This window comes from Primulina eburnea, chromosome 13 (assembly GCF_022965805.1).
Source record: "Primulina eburnea isolate SZY01 chromosome 13, ASM2296580v1, whole genome shotgun sequence".
Taxonomy (NCBI): Eukaryota; Viridiplantae; Streptophyta; class Magnoliopsida; order Lamiales; family Gesneriaceae; genus Primulina; species Primulina eburnea.
This window is the reverse complement of record NC_133113.1, coordinates 30319552-30337547: the sequence shown is the minus strand read 5'-3', so window position 1 is coordinate 30337547 and position 17996 is coordinate 30319552. Positions and strand designations below refer to the sequence as shown.

Here is a 17996-nt window from a genome sequence, read left to right as displayed (position 1 = left end):
AAAAACCATTATTTAACCATCAAAGTGTTTAATTTAATCTAAGGGATAAATTTTAATTTTAGTTGTAAAATAATTTTATGATTTTGTATGATATATTATATTCTTACAAACATGCAAAAATTATTTGTGCGATATTCTTTACAATTTTAATAAATTTTGTAGCAATTTATAATATTATTATTTGTGCGATATTATTTACAATTTAAATAAATTCTGTAGCAATTTATAATATTATTAAATAAATTTCTATATTATGTAATACTTAGGTATAGTTTGGTACATGAGATAAGAGATGGACTGACATGTTTGGTACCTTTTTAGAAAGCACATGATAATATCATGAGCCCGTGATAAATAATTTTATACAAGGGTAATGTATCCCTTATATGACATGTGATAATTTTAATCTAATGATAAAAAACACCACAAATGACTTAATTGCCCTCAATATATATAAAAAACTTAAACCCTATCGTTCTCTCATTTCACCGCCCCATCAAATAAATATTTTTATTTGTTTTTATATATTATATAATATGATAATTATACAAATAAACTCGAGATAATTATATAAATGATTTTTATAAATCTCAATAAAATTATTAGTATCACTCGATTAACATTAAAAATTGATATTTGACTTGACTCACAAAATCAAGAGCTCAATTATCATATTATATAATATATAAAATTACATAAAAATAAATAAATTATGCAAGCACTGTCGGCACATGAACAGATAAGAAATATAAACTCAAGCAACAACTTTGAAATTATAAATTTTATTATGATAAGGTTAATTTTGTCATTACAATCTAATATATAATTTTAATAACTCTTATTAAAATCATACAAAACATTAAATATAATATCTTACATCTTATATATTCTTAACTTATCTTTATATTATATATCACATGTTTATCTTATCATGTGTACCAAACTATGCCTAAAAATTCCTTCATCAAAAAATTATTATGTATATTTTGGTTTATCTAAAATGATGATATATGTTTTCATTAAAATAATAATAATAAAGATATATTTAACATAAATATACAATATCTCATTATATCCCAAGAAACAAACCTAGAGAAATTCTTGCTGGTCAAATTTACCACATAACCAATTCTATTTATTTTGCCTTTTTTGTAAAGTGGAGGAGTATCTTTGGTATTACATATCAAAATTATTGGCCAACTCAGGGTGGGCCGACCAGTCAAAAACCCGTCATTTGGTGGGATGGATCGACCCATCATTTTGACGGGTTGAAATTATTCGTCAAAACCCAACTTAAAATGGTTTTGTAAGAGTGGACTGTACTCAAAAAACAAAATTATAATTAATTAAAATTTTAATTTCATTAATAAATAAATATTTATACGAAATATAAATAAAATTTTAATTATTGATTTCACATATCTAAATTTTGTACAAAATAATTAATACGAAAAATCACAAATTTAATTAAAAATATATTTATCATCATAAATCTATAATATAAAAAAATTATTTTATTCCCGAATTTAATTTTAAAAAAATAGGTATAATTTTTTTTATATATTTTCTAGGCATGCGGGCCAGCTCAAGACTGTTTAAGTTTACAAAATTTCATGGAAACTCACTTAAATTGTACGACGGAACGAATAACCACGGTGTTGTTTATAAACTTTGGATTCAAAGTTTAATTTTCGGTATGTTTGAGTGTGCTGTTTTTCGATATGTTGAGTTTCAAGATAAGTAATAGTTCTTGATTACTCAAAACAATGTTGGATATAGAATGTATTCTTTGAAAGTGATTAACGTTGTTTTCTGGATTGATCTTTTAATATATAAAAACTTTGAAATAAAACGTTATTTTGTTTAAAATTAAAATTTGTTTAATAATTTCAATATGATACTTTGAAGTACAGTGAAGTAGTGAATCATATATCACCGAAACTCCTTATTTGGAATCGAATATACTTTAAACTTTCAGCTGATTTATCCCTTCTCTGGCGTTGTTTCAGGATAGGATAAAAATATCCATAAATTCAAATCTTGGGCACTGTAATCACATCATATCTACAAGATGGCGACTTCGAGTCTACAACTCCGACCCATCAATGCCTTCAGCACTCCTCAGATACCTAATCGATGGAATAATCTTTCCGACTCAGCTCTAAGGCCAAGTGCTGCCAGCCCATCTGTTTCCAGACGCAAAATCCGACATATTGTAAGCGCAAATATGCTTTACGTGATTTTTTTGTCATGATTTATGTGTCTTCTGAAATGGGTTTGTGTTTTCTTCTCTGCCCTGTTCCTTTTCTTGGGTTAATTTAGTTTAAAGGTGGCATAAGAATGCAAGTTGTTGAAGAAGAGTACGAGGTGAAGCAAATGAGGGATATGGCTGCAGCGAGAAAGAGATGGGAGGCTTTGGTAATCTTTTATTTTTTCCGCATTTTCCTGATAATTCAACCTTGCTATTTTAAGAAGTTTAGAAATGGGAAAGCTAAATTGTCGTTCGCATACAATTTTCAACTGGAATGTGTAAATATATGCTACCGTGTCTTGTTAATTAAAGGCAGAAGTCAGATTTTGTCTCTGTTCATATTGTCAATAAGATTCTCAAGAATATATGTATTTCAGTGGTAAAGATGGTAAGTCAACGATCTATGAATTCATTCTTGTAGATTATGTGGAAAAGTTCAGAATTTTCTAATATGTTCTTCAATATTGTATATTTTTTGTATGTGTCATTTTTTGGTGGCATGTTAATTGCCAGAGTAAGATTTAAACTTTGATCTAGAATTATTGTTTTGTGACGAAAGACATTAGACGTTTTGATGGAACTTATTTGTGTGGTTTTACGATGTATGGGGTCACGAGGAAAATTATTCTTATTTTCAAGACAATATATGATGGAAGACTTGCAATTGTTCAGAATGACCATCAGGCCCCATGTTCTATAGTTTGCTCAAGAACATTCTTCGATCAATGCAGTATGAACAATGCTTTAGTATATTTCATATTAATAATTTATTATAGGTCAGGGATGGGAAGGTCAATGTTCTTAGTCCAAGGGAGGCTGGCTATGCAGTTAAACTGTCAAGCAAAGCTTTACTTGACGTCCGGCCTTCTTCCGAGCGTAAAAAGGTGAATACGATTTTATTCATGCCACCAAGTTAATTATTTTTGGTTGCATTATTTCTTTATGGCATACGAGAATAAAAATTGATTTTTGCTGTCTTTATACACCATGTTGATGGCTTTCATTTTTTCAAACAGTATTTCATTTTAGCGCTGTATTTTATTAGTTCAGAATTTGGAAGCTCTGTTTTGTACATCTGCTGCCTGCATGATCGTATTGATCATTTGGTATTGATTTGACGGATATCATGGATACTGCTTTCTAAAAGCAGTTTCTTCTACTATTGAGTTTGACAAGGACGATGATTTCTTCACAACAAACTAGATCTGTAGACAATGTTTTTTATATCTTTATTTTCGATATTATTGTGTGCAATTTATTAGCTTTTTTCTCCCTTTTCTGAAGGCATGGGTCAAAGGCTCTACATGGATTCCAATTTTTGATACCGATGATCAATTTAATGTTGGTACTCTCTCAAGGAAGATTACTGGATTTATGATGGGTAATGTAATGATTATTTTACTGGATTCTCTGAAGGACCGACAATCTTTGTTTTTAATTGATGCAACAAATTATTTTATTGGCATATTCTGTGGAAGTTATTTTCTTAAGTTATCAAAGGTCTACCTAAGATTCACTAGGTATTGTTCTCATTCGAGCATTTTTTTTGTTTTCAATATTTCCTTTTCTGGGTGACCACAATTGAATATTTTCAACTTGAATCCTACTTTTAATTACTTATATCACCTATCAATTGTATTTTTCTTTTAATTACGTAGGGTAATTTGATTTTAAACGATAATAGAGACATGCAAAAAATCATCTCCTCGAAAAGGTAACTTGTGATGATGAAGTAATTATTATGATCTGATACCACATAATGCATCCATACTATGCTAGACAGCACCATCTTTTGGGTTTGGTTTTAATGATAGGATATTGTTACAGCAATCAATTTTTTACACATTTGCTTGCATTAGTTATTATACCTTGAAGGCAACTACCGGTATAATTAACATTCCCTTTGTGTCATTTTGAATTATGTACTCTGAATGGGCAAAAATTTTAGGTGCTAGCTTAAAAAGTGAAAGCTTTGGATGTGTTGACCTTTTACCCTAAAAATGTAGTTGTTGTGAGTTAGTCCTGCGCACCTTCACCTCAATTTATTGTAGATGGTATGTTATGTATGGAGATGGAGTGTCATGTAGGCATGTCCCAAAAAGAAAAGGCAAGCTTCCAGATTGAAACAGAGGGAGTCTTCTAAATGCGGAGTTCGACGTGCACTGTGCACTTACCAGATGATACTTTCTTGTAATTGTGCTTGGAAAGGAAAACATGGTGCCTTTGATTCATGTGATAGGTCTTTGAAGTTTTTTCTGATCATGTAGAGTGTACTTTTCAGGTGGATGGTGGAGTGGCATTCCTATATTATCTTATAACAAGTATGCTATAGACCAGCTTCTTTTTCTGATTAGCATTTTTCTATGTTTTATGTTACCTATGAAAGTTTCGTATGTGTTCTTTTCTTAACAGAGAGTTCATATCAAAAGTTGCAGAGAAATTTTCAAAAGACACTGATCTTATCGTGGCTTGCCAAAAGGGGATGAGGTGAGGTATTTTTTTATCAATGGAAGTTCACACATGAACTATTGGCTTACGCTGGAATCAATAGTGTATTCATTGTTTTTCATGAGGCTGGATTAAAAGATGGCATGGGTTTGATTCATCACACACCTTACTCATCACATTTTCATGGTTAGTAGATTTTGTAATTGGTTGTGAGAGACTAGATATTGTTCAGATAGAACTTTTAATTATGCGGATGCAATGAAACACAATTTTTTTAATCGTTTTAAAATAAGATTACCAATTTCTGCTTTCATTTTACTACTCCATCTATATACATCAAGCAGTATGTTCAATCATATGTTTATGTTCAAAGCTTGGAGCTCATCTAATATATAAATGTGCATTTTTTGAGTACGAGGATGCTATTTTTGTATTGTTGTACAATAATTATGGTAAAGTGTTGAGCTGGTTTCTAGGTAGACATGATGAATGGTATGTGGTGGTCATTTTTATCAACACCCATATGCTATTTAACCCCTTCCAAGTTCAACTTATGTTTCTTATTTAAATAGCTAAATAACTTTTGGTTATTTTCCTATGTTTTATCTTTAGTTTTCCAATAAAAGATATTTATGCTAATTGACTGGAAAAATTACCAGTGCGCAACTACTCCTCTCATCTAGGTAGATGAAAGAATGTGACCAGATTCAAATTTTATTGTTATTTCACTTATATGGAAGTACCCCTGGCAAGTTGTCCCAAGATTTACTTGTTTTGATACAATACTTCATAACATAAAGGTACATCAGAATAGGGTAAATGATTATTTGACCGTAAGTATAGATTCTTTGACTTATGGACTACTTTGGATTGAAGAAACACTTCCTCAGTGTCCTTGTCATGTCAAATAAATCATATCTACACCGTATTGAAATGTCTCCTTGAACTTCAAAGTTTCCTGAATTAATAAGATATATACCAGCTCGTTTTTTTCCGAAGTCCTTTCCTAAACCAGTTTGTGATCAGGCAGATCCCTTGCGGCTTGTGAGCTATTATACAATGCTGGCTACGAGAACATCTTTTGGGTTCAAGGGGGTCTGGAGGCTGCTGAAGAAGAGGTGATAACATCTGGAATCATATTGTACATTAGTTTCTTATCTTTCCCTTTATTTTTTTCTCGTTTTTCTTCCATTTGGCATACATTGTGTGACTTCCTGTTTATTGTAGGACCTTGAAAGAGAAGGACCCCAGCCCTTTAAATTTGCTGGAATTGGGGGCCTTTCAGAATTTCTTGGGTACGTGTAATGAAATTTCATTTCTGTTATGAATTATCATCATTTTTACCCCTTCTGGCAAGAGGAATTTGGTAACTTGTGTTGTATATAGCAATCAACATGCATAAAGAGAGTCTCGTGTTTTGTGCTATGTTAGATGGACGGATCAACAAAGAGCTGCAGCGGCTAATGAAGGTTTGGGTTACCGACTGGTTTTCTCTGCTCGCTTGGTAATTGGTTCTATCATGCAAGACTAGTTGGTAACTGCTTAGGTCCAATGTTTTCAATTAAAGTCCTTTTCCTTGCAGCTTGGACTCATTTTTGCTGTTGATGCACTGTTTCTCGGGGCACAACAAGTGGGTCGGTATCTGCAAGACTTCAGGTCTCACTGAAGAGAAAAGCACAAGGTCTTTTTTGTTGCGGTGGCAGCGAAGGGGATCATGATTTTATCTCCGAGAGTAGTCCGGTATTGCTCCAACCCATGATGTCTAGGTTACCAAGATGGTGCAGTAGTTATTCCTTGCATTTCATGTAGTAAAATAACTCGTTTGGATCGACATAATTGTGTTGGCTTGTAGAAGTAGGCGAAAATGGCATATCTTGGCATTTTCAGTTTTATTGATTTTTTGTTCCCATGTTCTGTAGTTCTTACAAACATTATGTCTGATTTGGAAATCATAACATTCCACCTTCTTAGCTTTTCCGACCTGATTCTGTTCAAACTTAACTTGGAAATATCAGATTTTTGGTGAGAATCTTTCCAGAGGATGTAATCTATTATCCAGACACCTACATATGTAAGTTTTTATAAAATTGATTAAATTTATAGATTATTGAGTCCAGACACCTAAATATAGAAATACTATTGCTATCCCGCATAATTAATTACACATATATATGACATAATCTTTAAATTATTTATATATAAATTGACATATTTAATGAAGCTGTATCATTGTTCTAAAGGTATGTATTGTTTAAAAAAATAATTATAAATATTTATATATAATTATTCATAATTTAATAAAATAAATATCTTATATTAATAGCCTGGTGCTAAATTTGTCAATCCAATAATTCGTATGATCAAAATGACGGGCTTTTTTTTATAAAATATTATAACGGTTAAAAGTAAAAATTTACGGTAAAAAATAAAAATCTCAAACGCACAAAATATATTAAACTACGTACTTTATAAAAAAATTTCTACTCAATTGTGTTCTTATTCATAAATTGAGCGACCTATTTATAGAATTTATTTGGAAATAATTCAAAAATAAATAAATCATTACATGCATCATCACACGCTAATTTTCAATTTAAAAATCTTATTTTCAACATTCAATAATTTCAACTCTTTATTCTCAACACTCCTTCGTAATTATGATCGTGATACAATGATTGTCTTCATTACGTGTTTTATAATGCCTCGTTAAAAAAATCTTACTAGTCAAAACTCATTAAGATAAAAATAACATTTTTTAAAAAAATATACTAATTTATAACAAATAAACATTTTGTAACAAATGGAAGAATGGTTGCCCAGATTTTATTTCCTCAAATTTCTCAAGTAATTCGGTTCACCCCATTTATTAAACCGGTCTATTCAACAAATTTTTTTTTCAAAAAAAAAAAATTGTTGAAACCCGAGCAATTATAACTCGGATTTCAATACTTTAATTTTTTATTTATTTATCTCAATTAGCATATATTTTCAAAAAAATCTTATATTCATATAATTTTTTGGACTATGTACTATTTTTATTACTATTATTATTATCATTATCATTACTATTTTAAAATAGATAAGCACAAATTATTTTTGTGAGATTATCTCCGACTCCCGTCGACTGATTTCATTATGTTCATCTCTTCATTCTATCAATTTCTTTCTATACCAACAATGTTATTATCCTATTTTACAAATTTTAGTTTGAAGATTGGAGCATCTCGCATTTTGCTCTCCAATCTTTTCTAATTGCTTTAAAATAAAGTCGAATTTTCACCATTAATTAATTGGAAAATCCATCATTGTTACGTCTTCGAACACAATATCTATTACTATTTTTTTATTACTACTATTTAAGAAATGAAGAGGGGTATTTATTACGGTAACCACCATTGATATATACTTTCGAAAAATATATTCAAAATATAAATAGAAGAAAAAAGAAGAAGAAGAAGGTTATATATTAATTATGCATATTTTTACATCTGCAGCAAGATTTTCTAAATCTCCATACATTACATACATCATTCCCATCACGTATATCCATAAAGATATATATTTTTCCCAAAATATATTTCTATTTTCTTGATCACAATTTAGGTAATTACAATAATAATTTTTTTTAAATAGCAACAAATAATCAAATGAGTAATGATAATAATTAAAAACGTAAATTGTGGGGACCCGGACGTTAATCCAGTTCTAAATCATCTTTGGGACTAATTAATCAATTATAAAACAGGGTCTAAATTTTTTTTTTCTTTTTAAAGTGCGGAATGTAGTGAAATTAAAACATATATACATATCAGTATATAAAATACAAATCCTGTATTTCAACATTTATTCCAACTAGGGTTTAAACTAAAGTCAAGTGTTTAACCCTACATCTAGTCCAAGTCCGGTGCCACCACTCTAATCACGATCTAGCTCTTCATCTCCTCGACCCTGGACCTGTCCCACCTGTTGTCAAGTACACATACAGACAAGACAACAGCCGGATATACCGGTGAGAATATAATTCCCAGTATAAATCAATGAAACATGCAATCATATAAACAATATAAAGCATGTAATCAGGTAACATGAATATGTATCAAAATCTGAAACATAAACAATCTCAAATCAAACTGTCGACATCAATCATAATTCAGACTAGACTCAATCCTAGTCTAGGGATCCCGGTTTCCAGATGTTGGCATGCGTATATCGACTAACAGTGATAGAAAAGACTCCAGTTCTATCCACGCCGATATGGTATCGATCAACAGTAATAGAAAAGACTCCAGTTCTATTCACATCGATACGGTATCGATTACCAGTAATAGAGGAAGCTATTATTCTATCCACATCAATATAGTACCGATTAACAGTAATAGAAGCAACTCTAATTCTATCCACATCGATATGACATCGATTAACAGTAATAGAAGAGCTACAATCTATCCACATCGATACAATACTGATTAACAGTAATAGAAAAAGCCAACATCCTATCCACATCGATAGCCAAACATCAAGTGACAGATTTTGGCACATCCGCCAATACACCATCTTATGACATCGTGCAATGTGCTCGTGGTGATCCCACCACTAACGGCACTTCTGTCATAAGATGACTCCTCTAATACCTGCTGTCTAAAGTCAAGAGAACGAGTATATAAATCCATCAATGCAAATATCAATGCAATAAAGTAAAGTATGTGATTTAGGGAAACCCAAGTCTAAACCGACTCAAGTCCATCTCCCAATACCACATTGACTTATACCTTTCGTTGCAGTCTCGGTTTCCCGCTCAGTCAAAGTCATGAACTCAAAGCCTGTCTGGTACTGACAATATCAATAGTCTCATATCAATATACTAGTCAATTCCATAACAATCTTGATCAATCTGGATTTAATTCACAATTGTCGGCATAACTGTACAATCTCAATATTCCCGTCAATACAACATCACTAGATAACAGTTATAATCCATAACCTATATCTCATTCAATCTATAATCAATCCATAATCCATATTTGTCCAATAGCAACTGATTATAATCAGAAAATCATAACAATTCCATAATCAGTCTATTTCTTAATCTGACTTCGATTCTACGATGTCTAACATGTCAAGAACATCATATATGAATCCTATTTAATTCTGACAATAGCATAATTTCCAAGCATGTCAAAACGTAGCAAAACTTACGTCAAAGTGTAGCCTACGTCGATAGGAACTCGGTACCGAAGTCGGATTATAATTCAGACGGACGGATATTTCACAGTAGAATTTGAAATCAAAATCCCTCGGCTTCCAATTCTTTTTCTCTCCGATTTACAAATTCTGTATGTATACATATATATACTCGTGCATGCACTAGCTACGTGTCGCCTTAAAATTCCGCGCAATTCCTCTCGCGCATATGCGCGCAGTGTCTTCGCGCATATGCGCGAGACCATGTCTCGGCGCGTGCTGCACACCTCGCCTCGCGCATATGCGCGCACGCTATCGGCGCATATGCGCGGGGCCAATCGAAATCTAGCTCTTCACTCGCGCATATGCGCGAACCCTTCTGTTCGATGTGCGCATGTGCGCGCATTGTCCGCGCATGTGCGTGCTGTTTCCTTTGCACATACACACACTTTTCACACATACGTGTATTTCGTGTCCCGATTAATCCTTTCATAATCATATCAAATTATAATTCAATAATTACGGATTAACAGGATTAAATTTCCGGGCATTACATAAATATCACAAAAACACTAAAAATAAATTTAAATCAATAAAATTAATAAATAATTATAATAAGAATATTACTAAAAAACAATAACGAATAAATTACTATCTATTCATGTCATTTACTTAATTTGGATTAGTTAAGTTTATTGGGAATAGCCACCAAATGACTTATATTAATTTTTTTTGTAATTATTGTTTAATGATTCGATTTTCTTTTTAAAAATGATGAAAAATAGTTAAAAATGTACTCTTTTTGTCAACTTAAAATTCTAAATTTGTTATTTAAATTTTTTATTATAATTTAAAAAATCTATGGTCGTTTCACTTTTTAAAATAAAATTTGGGTACATATACAAAAAAGGGATGTTTTTTTACTTAAATTTTAGAAACACAAAATTGTATATGCTCTTTTATTTTTCATTTTTTTTATAGTTTTCACGAGAGTAATTAATCATATTTTTATAAAAAGGTTTACGTACACTATCAGTCAACTGATTTTGTGGTAAAAAAAAATGAGGCAAAAACTTGTGTGAGATGGTCTCACGAGTCGTATATTTTTATATAACCCTAACACAGTCAGTCATTATTTTGTATAAATTTTCATTTTAAAGATATCGTGTCATTTAATTGGAGACAAGCTGAATTTGTCAACACCTATTCCTCTCCCTATAATCCAAAAATAAAAATGAAGATACTGTCTGTATCAGGGGGGTGTTTGAGTCAGGTGATAACAAAATGTCAAACTTGGATGATCATGTCTTACAAACATTTCTTGAACGAACTTGCTGGATACAATCTATTAGATATAATTTATTTGATTGAGGTGGTTCGATTATATATCTTAACATTTTCTAGATCGATTTTGTTTTACGAAACCTATCAAATATAATTTATCGATATTATTTATGTTAAACTCGAAAATTTACCCAATATAGTATCGTCATTCCCATAACCCAAGACAAATTTACCCAATATAGTATCGTCATTCCCATAACCGAAGACAAAAAAATATGGAATTATGGATTAGGCGGAACTGCCTCCTCTTTATATATAGCCACTCATGCTCATGAACTCACTCGTACCAACAAAACAAGTAGTAGCCAGTATTATTACAGAAGATCAGGATGTATGAAATCTTAGTATCGCATCCCTTCATGCTCCAATCTGCTCTTTTCTCCTCGTTCTTTATCGTACTAAGTTATTCCTTTATAAGCCACTGGTTCCGCAAAACGAATGGCAAAAGGTTGAAATTACCTCCATCCCTTCCAAAGTTACCAATATTGGGAAATCTTCACCAGTTGGGCACGTTGCCTCATCGCAATTTCCGAACCTTAGCCAAGAAACATGGCCCACTCATGCTTCTGCACTTCGGCAGCGTGCCCGTGCTCGTCGTTTCCTCGGCAGATGCAGCTAAAGAGATCTTCAAGACCCATGATCTGAACTTTGCGAACAGGGCTGATTCCAGCGTCAACAGGCGGCTGCTCTACAACTGTAGGGACGTATCGGTGTCTCCGTAGGCGAATACTGGCGGCAGTTGAAAAGCATCTGCGTGCTGCAGCTACTCAGCAACAAAAGGGTTCAGTCTTTTCACTTTATAAGGGAGGAAGAAACTGAAATCATGGTGAGAAAGATTAGAGATTCTCACTGTGGTGTGGTCGATTTGAGTGGGATGTTTGTTGGGATAGCTAATGATGTTGTGTGTAGATCGGCTTTTGGAAGGAAGTACAGTGAAGGGGAAAACGGGAAGAGAGTCTTGATGGTTTTGAAAGAATTTTTGGAGGTTTTGGCGAGTATTAGCGTTGGAGATTTCATTCCATGGCTTTCTTGGGTCGATTGGATTAATGGATTCGACTCGAGGGTGGAGAGAGTTGCCAAAGAAATGGATGATTTCCTGGAAGCGATGATTCAAGAACGCTTGAAAAAGGGCCAGGAAAGAAGTAGTGGTGCTGGAGATAACTTCGTTGATATTTTACTTGGGATTTACATGGATAATAATACTACCGGTGTCTCCATTGACAGAGATAGCATCAAAGCTATAATTTTGGTCATTTTTCCGAATAGTTTGTTTGGGTTCATAAGTTTTTTAATTGTTGATTTCAGATTCAGTATCATAAACTAATTTTTTAAAGCTAACGTGCTGTTTACCTTGTTATTCTTAGGATGTTTTTACTGCCGGGACCGATACAACTGCGATAGTTCTAGAATGGGCTATGACAGAGCTCCTACGACACCCTGCAGTCCTGAAGAAACTGCAAGAAGAAGTAAGAGGGATCCTTAAAGAAAGACAACAGATAACAGACGATGAATTGGAGGAAATGCATTACTTGAAAGCCGTGATCAAAGAAACTCTTCGTTTCCACACTCCAATCCCCACGCTGGTGGCACGTATCGCTCGCGAAGATGTGAAGATAAAGGGATACGACGTTCTTAGCGGGACGATGCTGTTGGTTAACGCTTGGGCCATCGGTAGAGACCCCGATTGTTGGGACGAACCCGAAAAGTTTAAGCCGGAGAGATTCTTGAATTCTGCAATAGATTTCAAGGGGCTGGATTTCGAGTTCATTCCGTTCGGAGCCGGGAGAAGGGGCTGTCCAGGGATTTCATTTGCCATGGCTACTGATGAGTTGGTGTTGGCAAACATTGTGCATAAATTTGACTGGGAATTAGCTAATGGAGTTGATGGGAAGGATTTGGACATGAATGAAAGGCCTGGGGTTGCAATTCGTAGAGCTACTCCTCTTCTTGCAGTTGCAACTCAATTTGTGTGTTAGTGAATGGGTTGTTCGTTCTCTTTTCATGTGGGATTTATGATAGATGGAAAGTAAAATTAGCCCACTTAAATTTATGGAACTACTGGATTTTGATTTTTGGCGCAAATGCTATAATTAATATGCTTCAACGTATTGTTCATTATTTCCTACCTAAACAAATCACTTTGAAAATATAAAGATGAGATAATATTATTTTGAAATTATATAATTTAGAACAACAATTATATTAGTATTATTCCTTTTTTTTTATAGTGAATCTCATCTGAGACCGTCTCACGGATCTTAATCTGTGAGACGATTCAATCTTACTCATATTTACGATAAAAAATAATACTCTTAGCATAAAATATAATATTTTTTCATGGATGACTCAAATAAGAGACTCCTCACAAATATGACCCGTGAGATTGTCTCACACAAATTTTTGTGTTTTTTTTATTAATGATTTAATTTAACACGTTCGTAAAATTTTTTTTTTAAGCATTATATATTTTTATGTTAATTTATTTATTTATAATATGTAGACACGAGGCCCATTAACTTAACTCAACCATGGTAGTGCGAAAAACGTTGAACTCTAGTTAACCTACGCAAACCGACAGCTTGATTATTAAAGGGCATCATCACCGAAAGCAAGGGTATTGTATTCGCCACGTGTACGGTTGGATTTCTATGCAACTGATTCTTCATCATATTTAGCGATTACTATAATGTTCCGCGTCGCCATCCGTAGGGTTTCGTATTCGCAAATTCTCTCTCAACGATTGCGTTATCTTCCTGTTTTCTATTTTTTTCTTCGTTTTTATCTCGAATTTTCAGCATCTATCTCATGGAGACGGAGCGCGTGACGGAGTTGGAGATGGATCGACGGCCGAGAAAGAGGCCGCGGTTGGGTTGGGATGTTGTTCCTCAACAGCCGAAGGTGATTTTGAGATCTAATCTTTAAATCCTAGTTTTTGTTCATTTTGTTTGGTTTTTTTTGTAGATCTGATGGAATAATTATCAGGTATGAAAATATATTTTATCTTTATGGATTTAATTGTGACTAAAGTAGGATTTTTATGCTTAGGTTTTTCTACCAGGTATATTTTATTTGAGATCTGAAAGATTATTACATATGGTTGCTAAAGTTAATATATTGATAGATTATGGTCGACTTTAAGTTTGAATATCTCGTATTGTTGTAGGTAATCAAGGCTCGCTTAAATTATATGCCTTTTGGCATTTGAACAAGAAGCCGTATGTTTATTTGACGTGAAATTGGGGTTTTTAATTAATTTGACGATTAGAGGCTCAAAATAAAATTAAATAACTTTTTTGATCCATATTGAAAGGTTTTTTTAAAAAATGATATATATATATATATATATATATATATATATATATATATATATTTTTTAATATAAAAAATTATGTGATTATTTTTTGTGAGGTCAAACAAATTATTATTTTGATAATGATTTTATACAGCCATGTTACTTGAATGCGTTGTAATTAGTGCAGAAATAACTTGATCTATGGGTTCGTCTTGTTTGTTTCAAATATTGATGTCAAAATGTTTTTTCTGCTTCTATCAATGAATCTTTTTGATGAATAATTCTTTGATTTGAGCACGTTAGTTTTTTTTCAAACTAGTGTTGGCTTAAGGATTTTATTTGATTTGACATGTCAAAGAACCCAGTTTAGCTTGGCCTGAAAGCTATTGTAGAGGAGGTAAATGTCATTAATAAATTGTGTTATTGAGAAAACATGAATGGATGCGTGTGTGTAGGCTCAGCTAGGATTGTTTTGTGGACAAGAGATTGGGAATGTGACAAGCTTTGCTCCTTCAAGAACACTCTCGAATCATCCAACTTCTCTCTTTGTTAAGGGCTTGGGTCCAAATGGTTCCCCCCCATGGCGAGAAGATGACAAAGATGGCCATTATATATTTGAGCTCGGAGAAAATTTAACTCCTCGCTGTAACTACTTCTACCACCATCAGAACCTATTATTTTCATTGTTGCCTCCATCATATGTGGCCTACTGTGAATGCATTTAGCTTATTGCATCTATTAATTTACAAAACCATGAAATCTTGGTTAATTTTTGTGTTGGAATAACTGTCGGTACTTTCCCCATATTGACTCTTGGGGCCTAATCTGAATTTAGGTTTTCAAATACTTGATACTTATTACTATGACTTGGTAACCAAAATTAGACCTTCTTTAAGTTTCTAATTGTCCTGTTAACTTATCATCTTGTTATTTCTTGTTTGCAGATAAGATCCATAGCAAGATGGGTGAAGGTATACTAAATCTACCTGTTTGCTTGGTCTTGTTCTCTACTAATACGGTCTTTGATGTATGAAATTCTGCCTTTCAGGCACCTTTGGTCAGGTTTTGGAATGTTGGGACAGGGAAAGAAAAGAAATGGTTGCTATTAAAATTGTTCGCAGTACTAAGAAATACCGTGATGCAGCTATGATTGAGGTAGAAGTGCTCCAACAACTTGTAAGACATGACAAATGCGCTGAACGGTGAGTTTCTTTTTCAACTTCGTGCCAGACAGTATATTGTCACTATTTTGGCTGTTGGTTAGCATATGCAGTGGTTGAACGAGTTTATTTCTTGCAGTTGTGTACAAATACGGAACTGGTTTGACTATCGAAACCATATCTGTATCGTAAGTATATGATTGATTCGGTGGATTATATTCCCCCAAGCTAACACACATTTGGGGATTAAGATTTGGATGGACTTAAATGGTTTTAACAGGTCTTTGAGAAACTTGGGCCAAGCTTATACGATTTCCTTCGCAAAAACAATTATCGCTCATTTCCCATTGATCTTGTCCGTGAGATTGGCAGACAACTTTTGGAATGTGTAGCATGTGTGTAAATAGTTTCTCTTCATCCATAATGATGTTCATAGTTGCTTGATTTTCAATATAATGCTATATTTTTAATTTTTTTTCTTATTCTACAACTCCCTCAAAGTGGTTTATGCCACTTCATCCAAGTGGTGGTGGTTAATGCTATATTATGCCAAATGGTTTTTGTACTATTTTACACATATGAACAACAAAATTTGTTCATAATAATATTTATTATAGGTTTGGCATATTTTTATGCATGCCCAACGGTTTCCTTGGACACTTTTTTTCAACATTGTGTTGATTGGCTTTTCTAATCTCAGTTATTCATGATTTGCGGCTCATCCATACGGACTTGAAGCCTGAGAACATTCTGTTTGTTTCTCCCGAGTACATAAAAGTTCCTGAGCACAAGGTAGCGTTTTAACTGGCCTTTTTGCATATTGCTTGCACTGAACATTTGTGCGTTATGAGATTCACCAAACCAGTTTGTGTTGGGTGCTAGCATTTGTACTATCTTTGAGTTTTGGCTTATCTTCCAGGTTTCATCCAAGTCTATAAAGGATAGTTCATACTACAAGAGAATTCCCAAATCAAGTGCCATAAAGGTCATTGATTTTGGTAGCACGACTTACGACAGGCAGGATCAGTCGTATATTGTGTCCACTCGACATTACAGAGCTCCTGAAGTCATTCTAGGTACGCTAAATTAATGAAAATTATCTATATTTTTGGTACTTATTTGCTCTAGGTAATACCTTATTCCAATCTCTGTTCAGGACTTGGATGGAGTTACCCATGTGACGTATGGAGTGTGGGCTGTATCTTAGTGGAGCTTTGCTCGGTATGTCTGTTCGATACCTCTTTGTTTTTTGTTTTGGATATGTGCTACTTTGGTTGCATTTTCCTGATATAATTCACTCTATAATTGATTTGGCCACTTCCTTCCAGGGTGAAGCATTGTTCCAAACGCATGAGAACTTGGAACACCTTGCAATGATGGAAAGAGTCCTTGGACCGTTACCTCAGCACATGCTCAAGAGAGCCGAGTAAGCTAGTGTCTCCAACCTCTTCACATTTTAAAACAAACAACGGATATTGCAATGTTTGTCAACGCATTTTATTTTTCAGCCGACATGCGGAGAAGTACATAAGAAGAGGTAGGTTAGACTGGCCGGAAGGAGCAACATCTAGAGATAGTATTAAAGCTGTTTTGAAGTTGCCACGGCTTCCAAACTTGATTATGCAGCATGTAGATCATTCAGCAGGGGATCTCATCCATTTGTTGCAAGGACTTTTGAGATACGATCCCTCTGAAAGAATCTCAGCCGTAGAAGCGCTCAGACATCCTTTTTTCTCCAGAGATCATCTAAGGAGATCTTGATGGAAAAGATGAGCTTTTATGATTCTTATCAAACATATGCCAAGGACAACGATGCAAATTTGAGGCAGCAAGGGATGCATGCATATTTGAGGCGGGAATGGCCTCTGAATGGTGTGTGCTGTGCTAGGCTAGTGTGGGAAATGACTCCATATGTTCTAGGGCTTGCAGGTGTATGTTGTACATAATGAAAGTAACAGCACTCATGGTTTTCCATGGGCGCGCCTTTTTTAACCTGGTTTTGCTTTTGCTTGTTTTACCTAATATTATTTGTTGACGCTCCCATTTTTCATTTGTTTTTCCTTTTTATGCACACGGAGCAAATATTACGAAAATTTGAAAATTCGAAGGTTTGAATTCAATTCGGTTTAGAGTGAAAATTATAATTTTTTTTTCTTGCTCGAGTTTGATTTAAATTTGACAAGTGAACATGAAACTAATATTTTTCTAGTAAACTAGAAAAGTTAAAATGTGGTTAGGATAGTTTAAACCTCGATACGACATATCAGGACAATATAATCGTCAATCATACCCTCTTCTTCGATGTCGATTGCTTGGCCAG

General features: G+C 33.5%; 3 protein-coding genes across 7 annotated transcripts; all 3 read left to right on the top strand.

Moving 5' to 3' along the window:
* The first annotated feature begins 1924 nt into the window (after window positions 1-1924).
* LOC140809380 (rhodanese-like domain-containing protein 11, chloroplastic) lies at window positions 1925-6676 on the top strand. 2 transcript variants are annotated; one of them, XM_073166977.1, is made up of 10 exons: window positions 1925-2215; window positions 2323-2418; window positions 3028-3135; window positions 3536-3632; window positions 4533-4572; window positions 4664-4738; window positions 5730-5840; window positions 5927-5994; window positions 6131-6203; window positions 6282-6676. In XM_073166977.1, the coding sequence occupies exons 1-10, from the start codon at window positions 2072-2074 to the stop codon at window positions 6415-6417; spliced, it is 948 nt and encodes a 315-aa protein (XP_073023078.1). In that variant the 5' UTR covers window positions 1925-2071; the 3' UTR covers window positions 6418-6676. The 2 variants fall into 2 exon arrangements, with proteins under 2 accessions (XP_073023078.1, XP_073023079.1); XM_073166978.1 differs by having other exon boundaries at window positions 1929-2215; window positions 5730-5817.
* A 4822-nt stretch (window positions 6677-11498) lies between these two features.
* Window positions 11499-13377, top strand: LOC140809863 (cytochrome P450 71A8-like). Its single transcript, XM_073167621.1, is given in 3 exon segments — window positions 11499-11935; window positions 11938-12473; window positions 12589-13377. Coding segments are annotated over 3 exon segments (1530 nt in total). The 5' UTR covers window positions 11499-11553; the 3' UTR covers window positions 13201-13377.
* Window positions 13378-13914: 537 nt separating this feature from the next.
* On the top strand, window positions 13915-17668 carry LOC140809866 (serine/threonine-protein kinase AFC2). Of its 4 annotated transcripts, XM_073167626.1 has the most exons (11): window positions 13915-14122; window positions 14972-15161; window positions 15461-15487; window positions 15565-15718; window positions 15816-15864; window positions 15957-16071; window positions 16377-16468; window positions 16596-16752; window positions 16833-16897; window positions 17005-17102; window positions 17185-17668. In XM_073167626.1, exons 1-11 carry the CDS (start codon window positions 14030-14032, stop codon window positions 17435-17437), a joined length of 1293 nt encoding a protein of 430 aa, XP_073023727.1. In that variant the 5' UTR covers window positions 13915-14029; the 3' UTR covers window positions 17438-17668. The 4 variants fall into 4 exon arrangements, with proteins under 4 accessions (XP_073023727.1, XP_073023728.1, XP_073023730.1 ...); XM_073167627.1 differs by lacking the exon at window positions 14972-15161 and having other exon boundaries at window positions 13920-14122; XM_073167629.1 differs by lacking the exons at window positions 14972-15161; window positions 15816-15864; window positions 15957-16071 and having other exon boundaries at window positions 13921-14122.
* The last annotated feature ends 328 nt before the right edge of the window (window positions 17669-17996 follow it).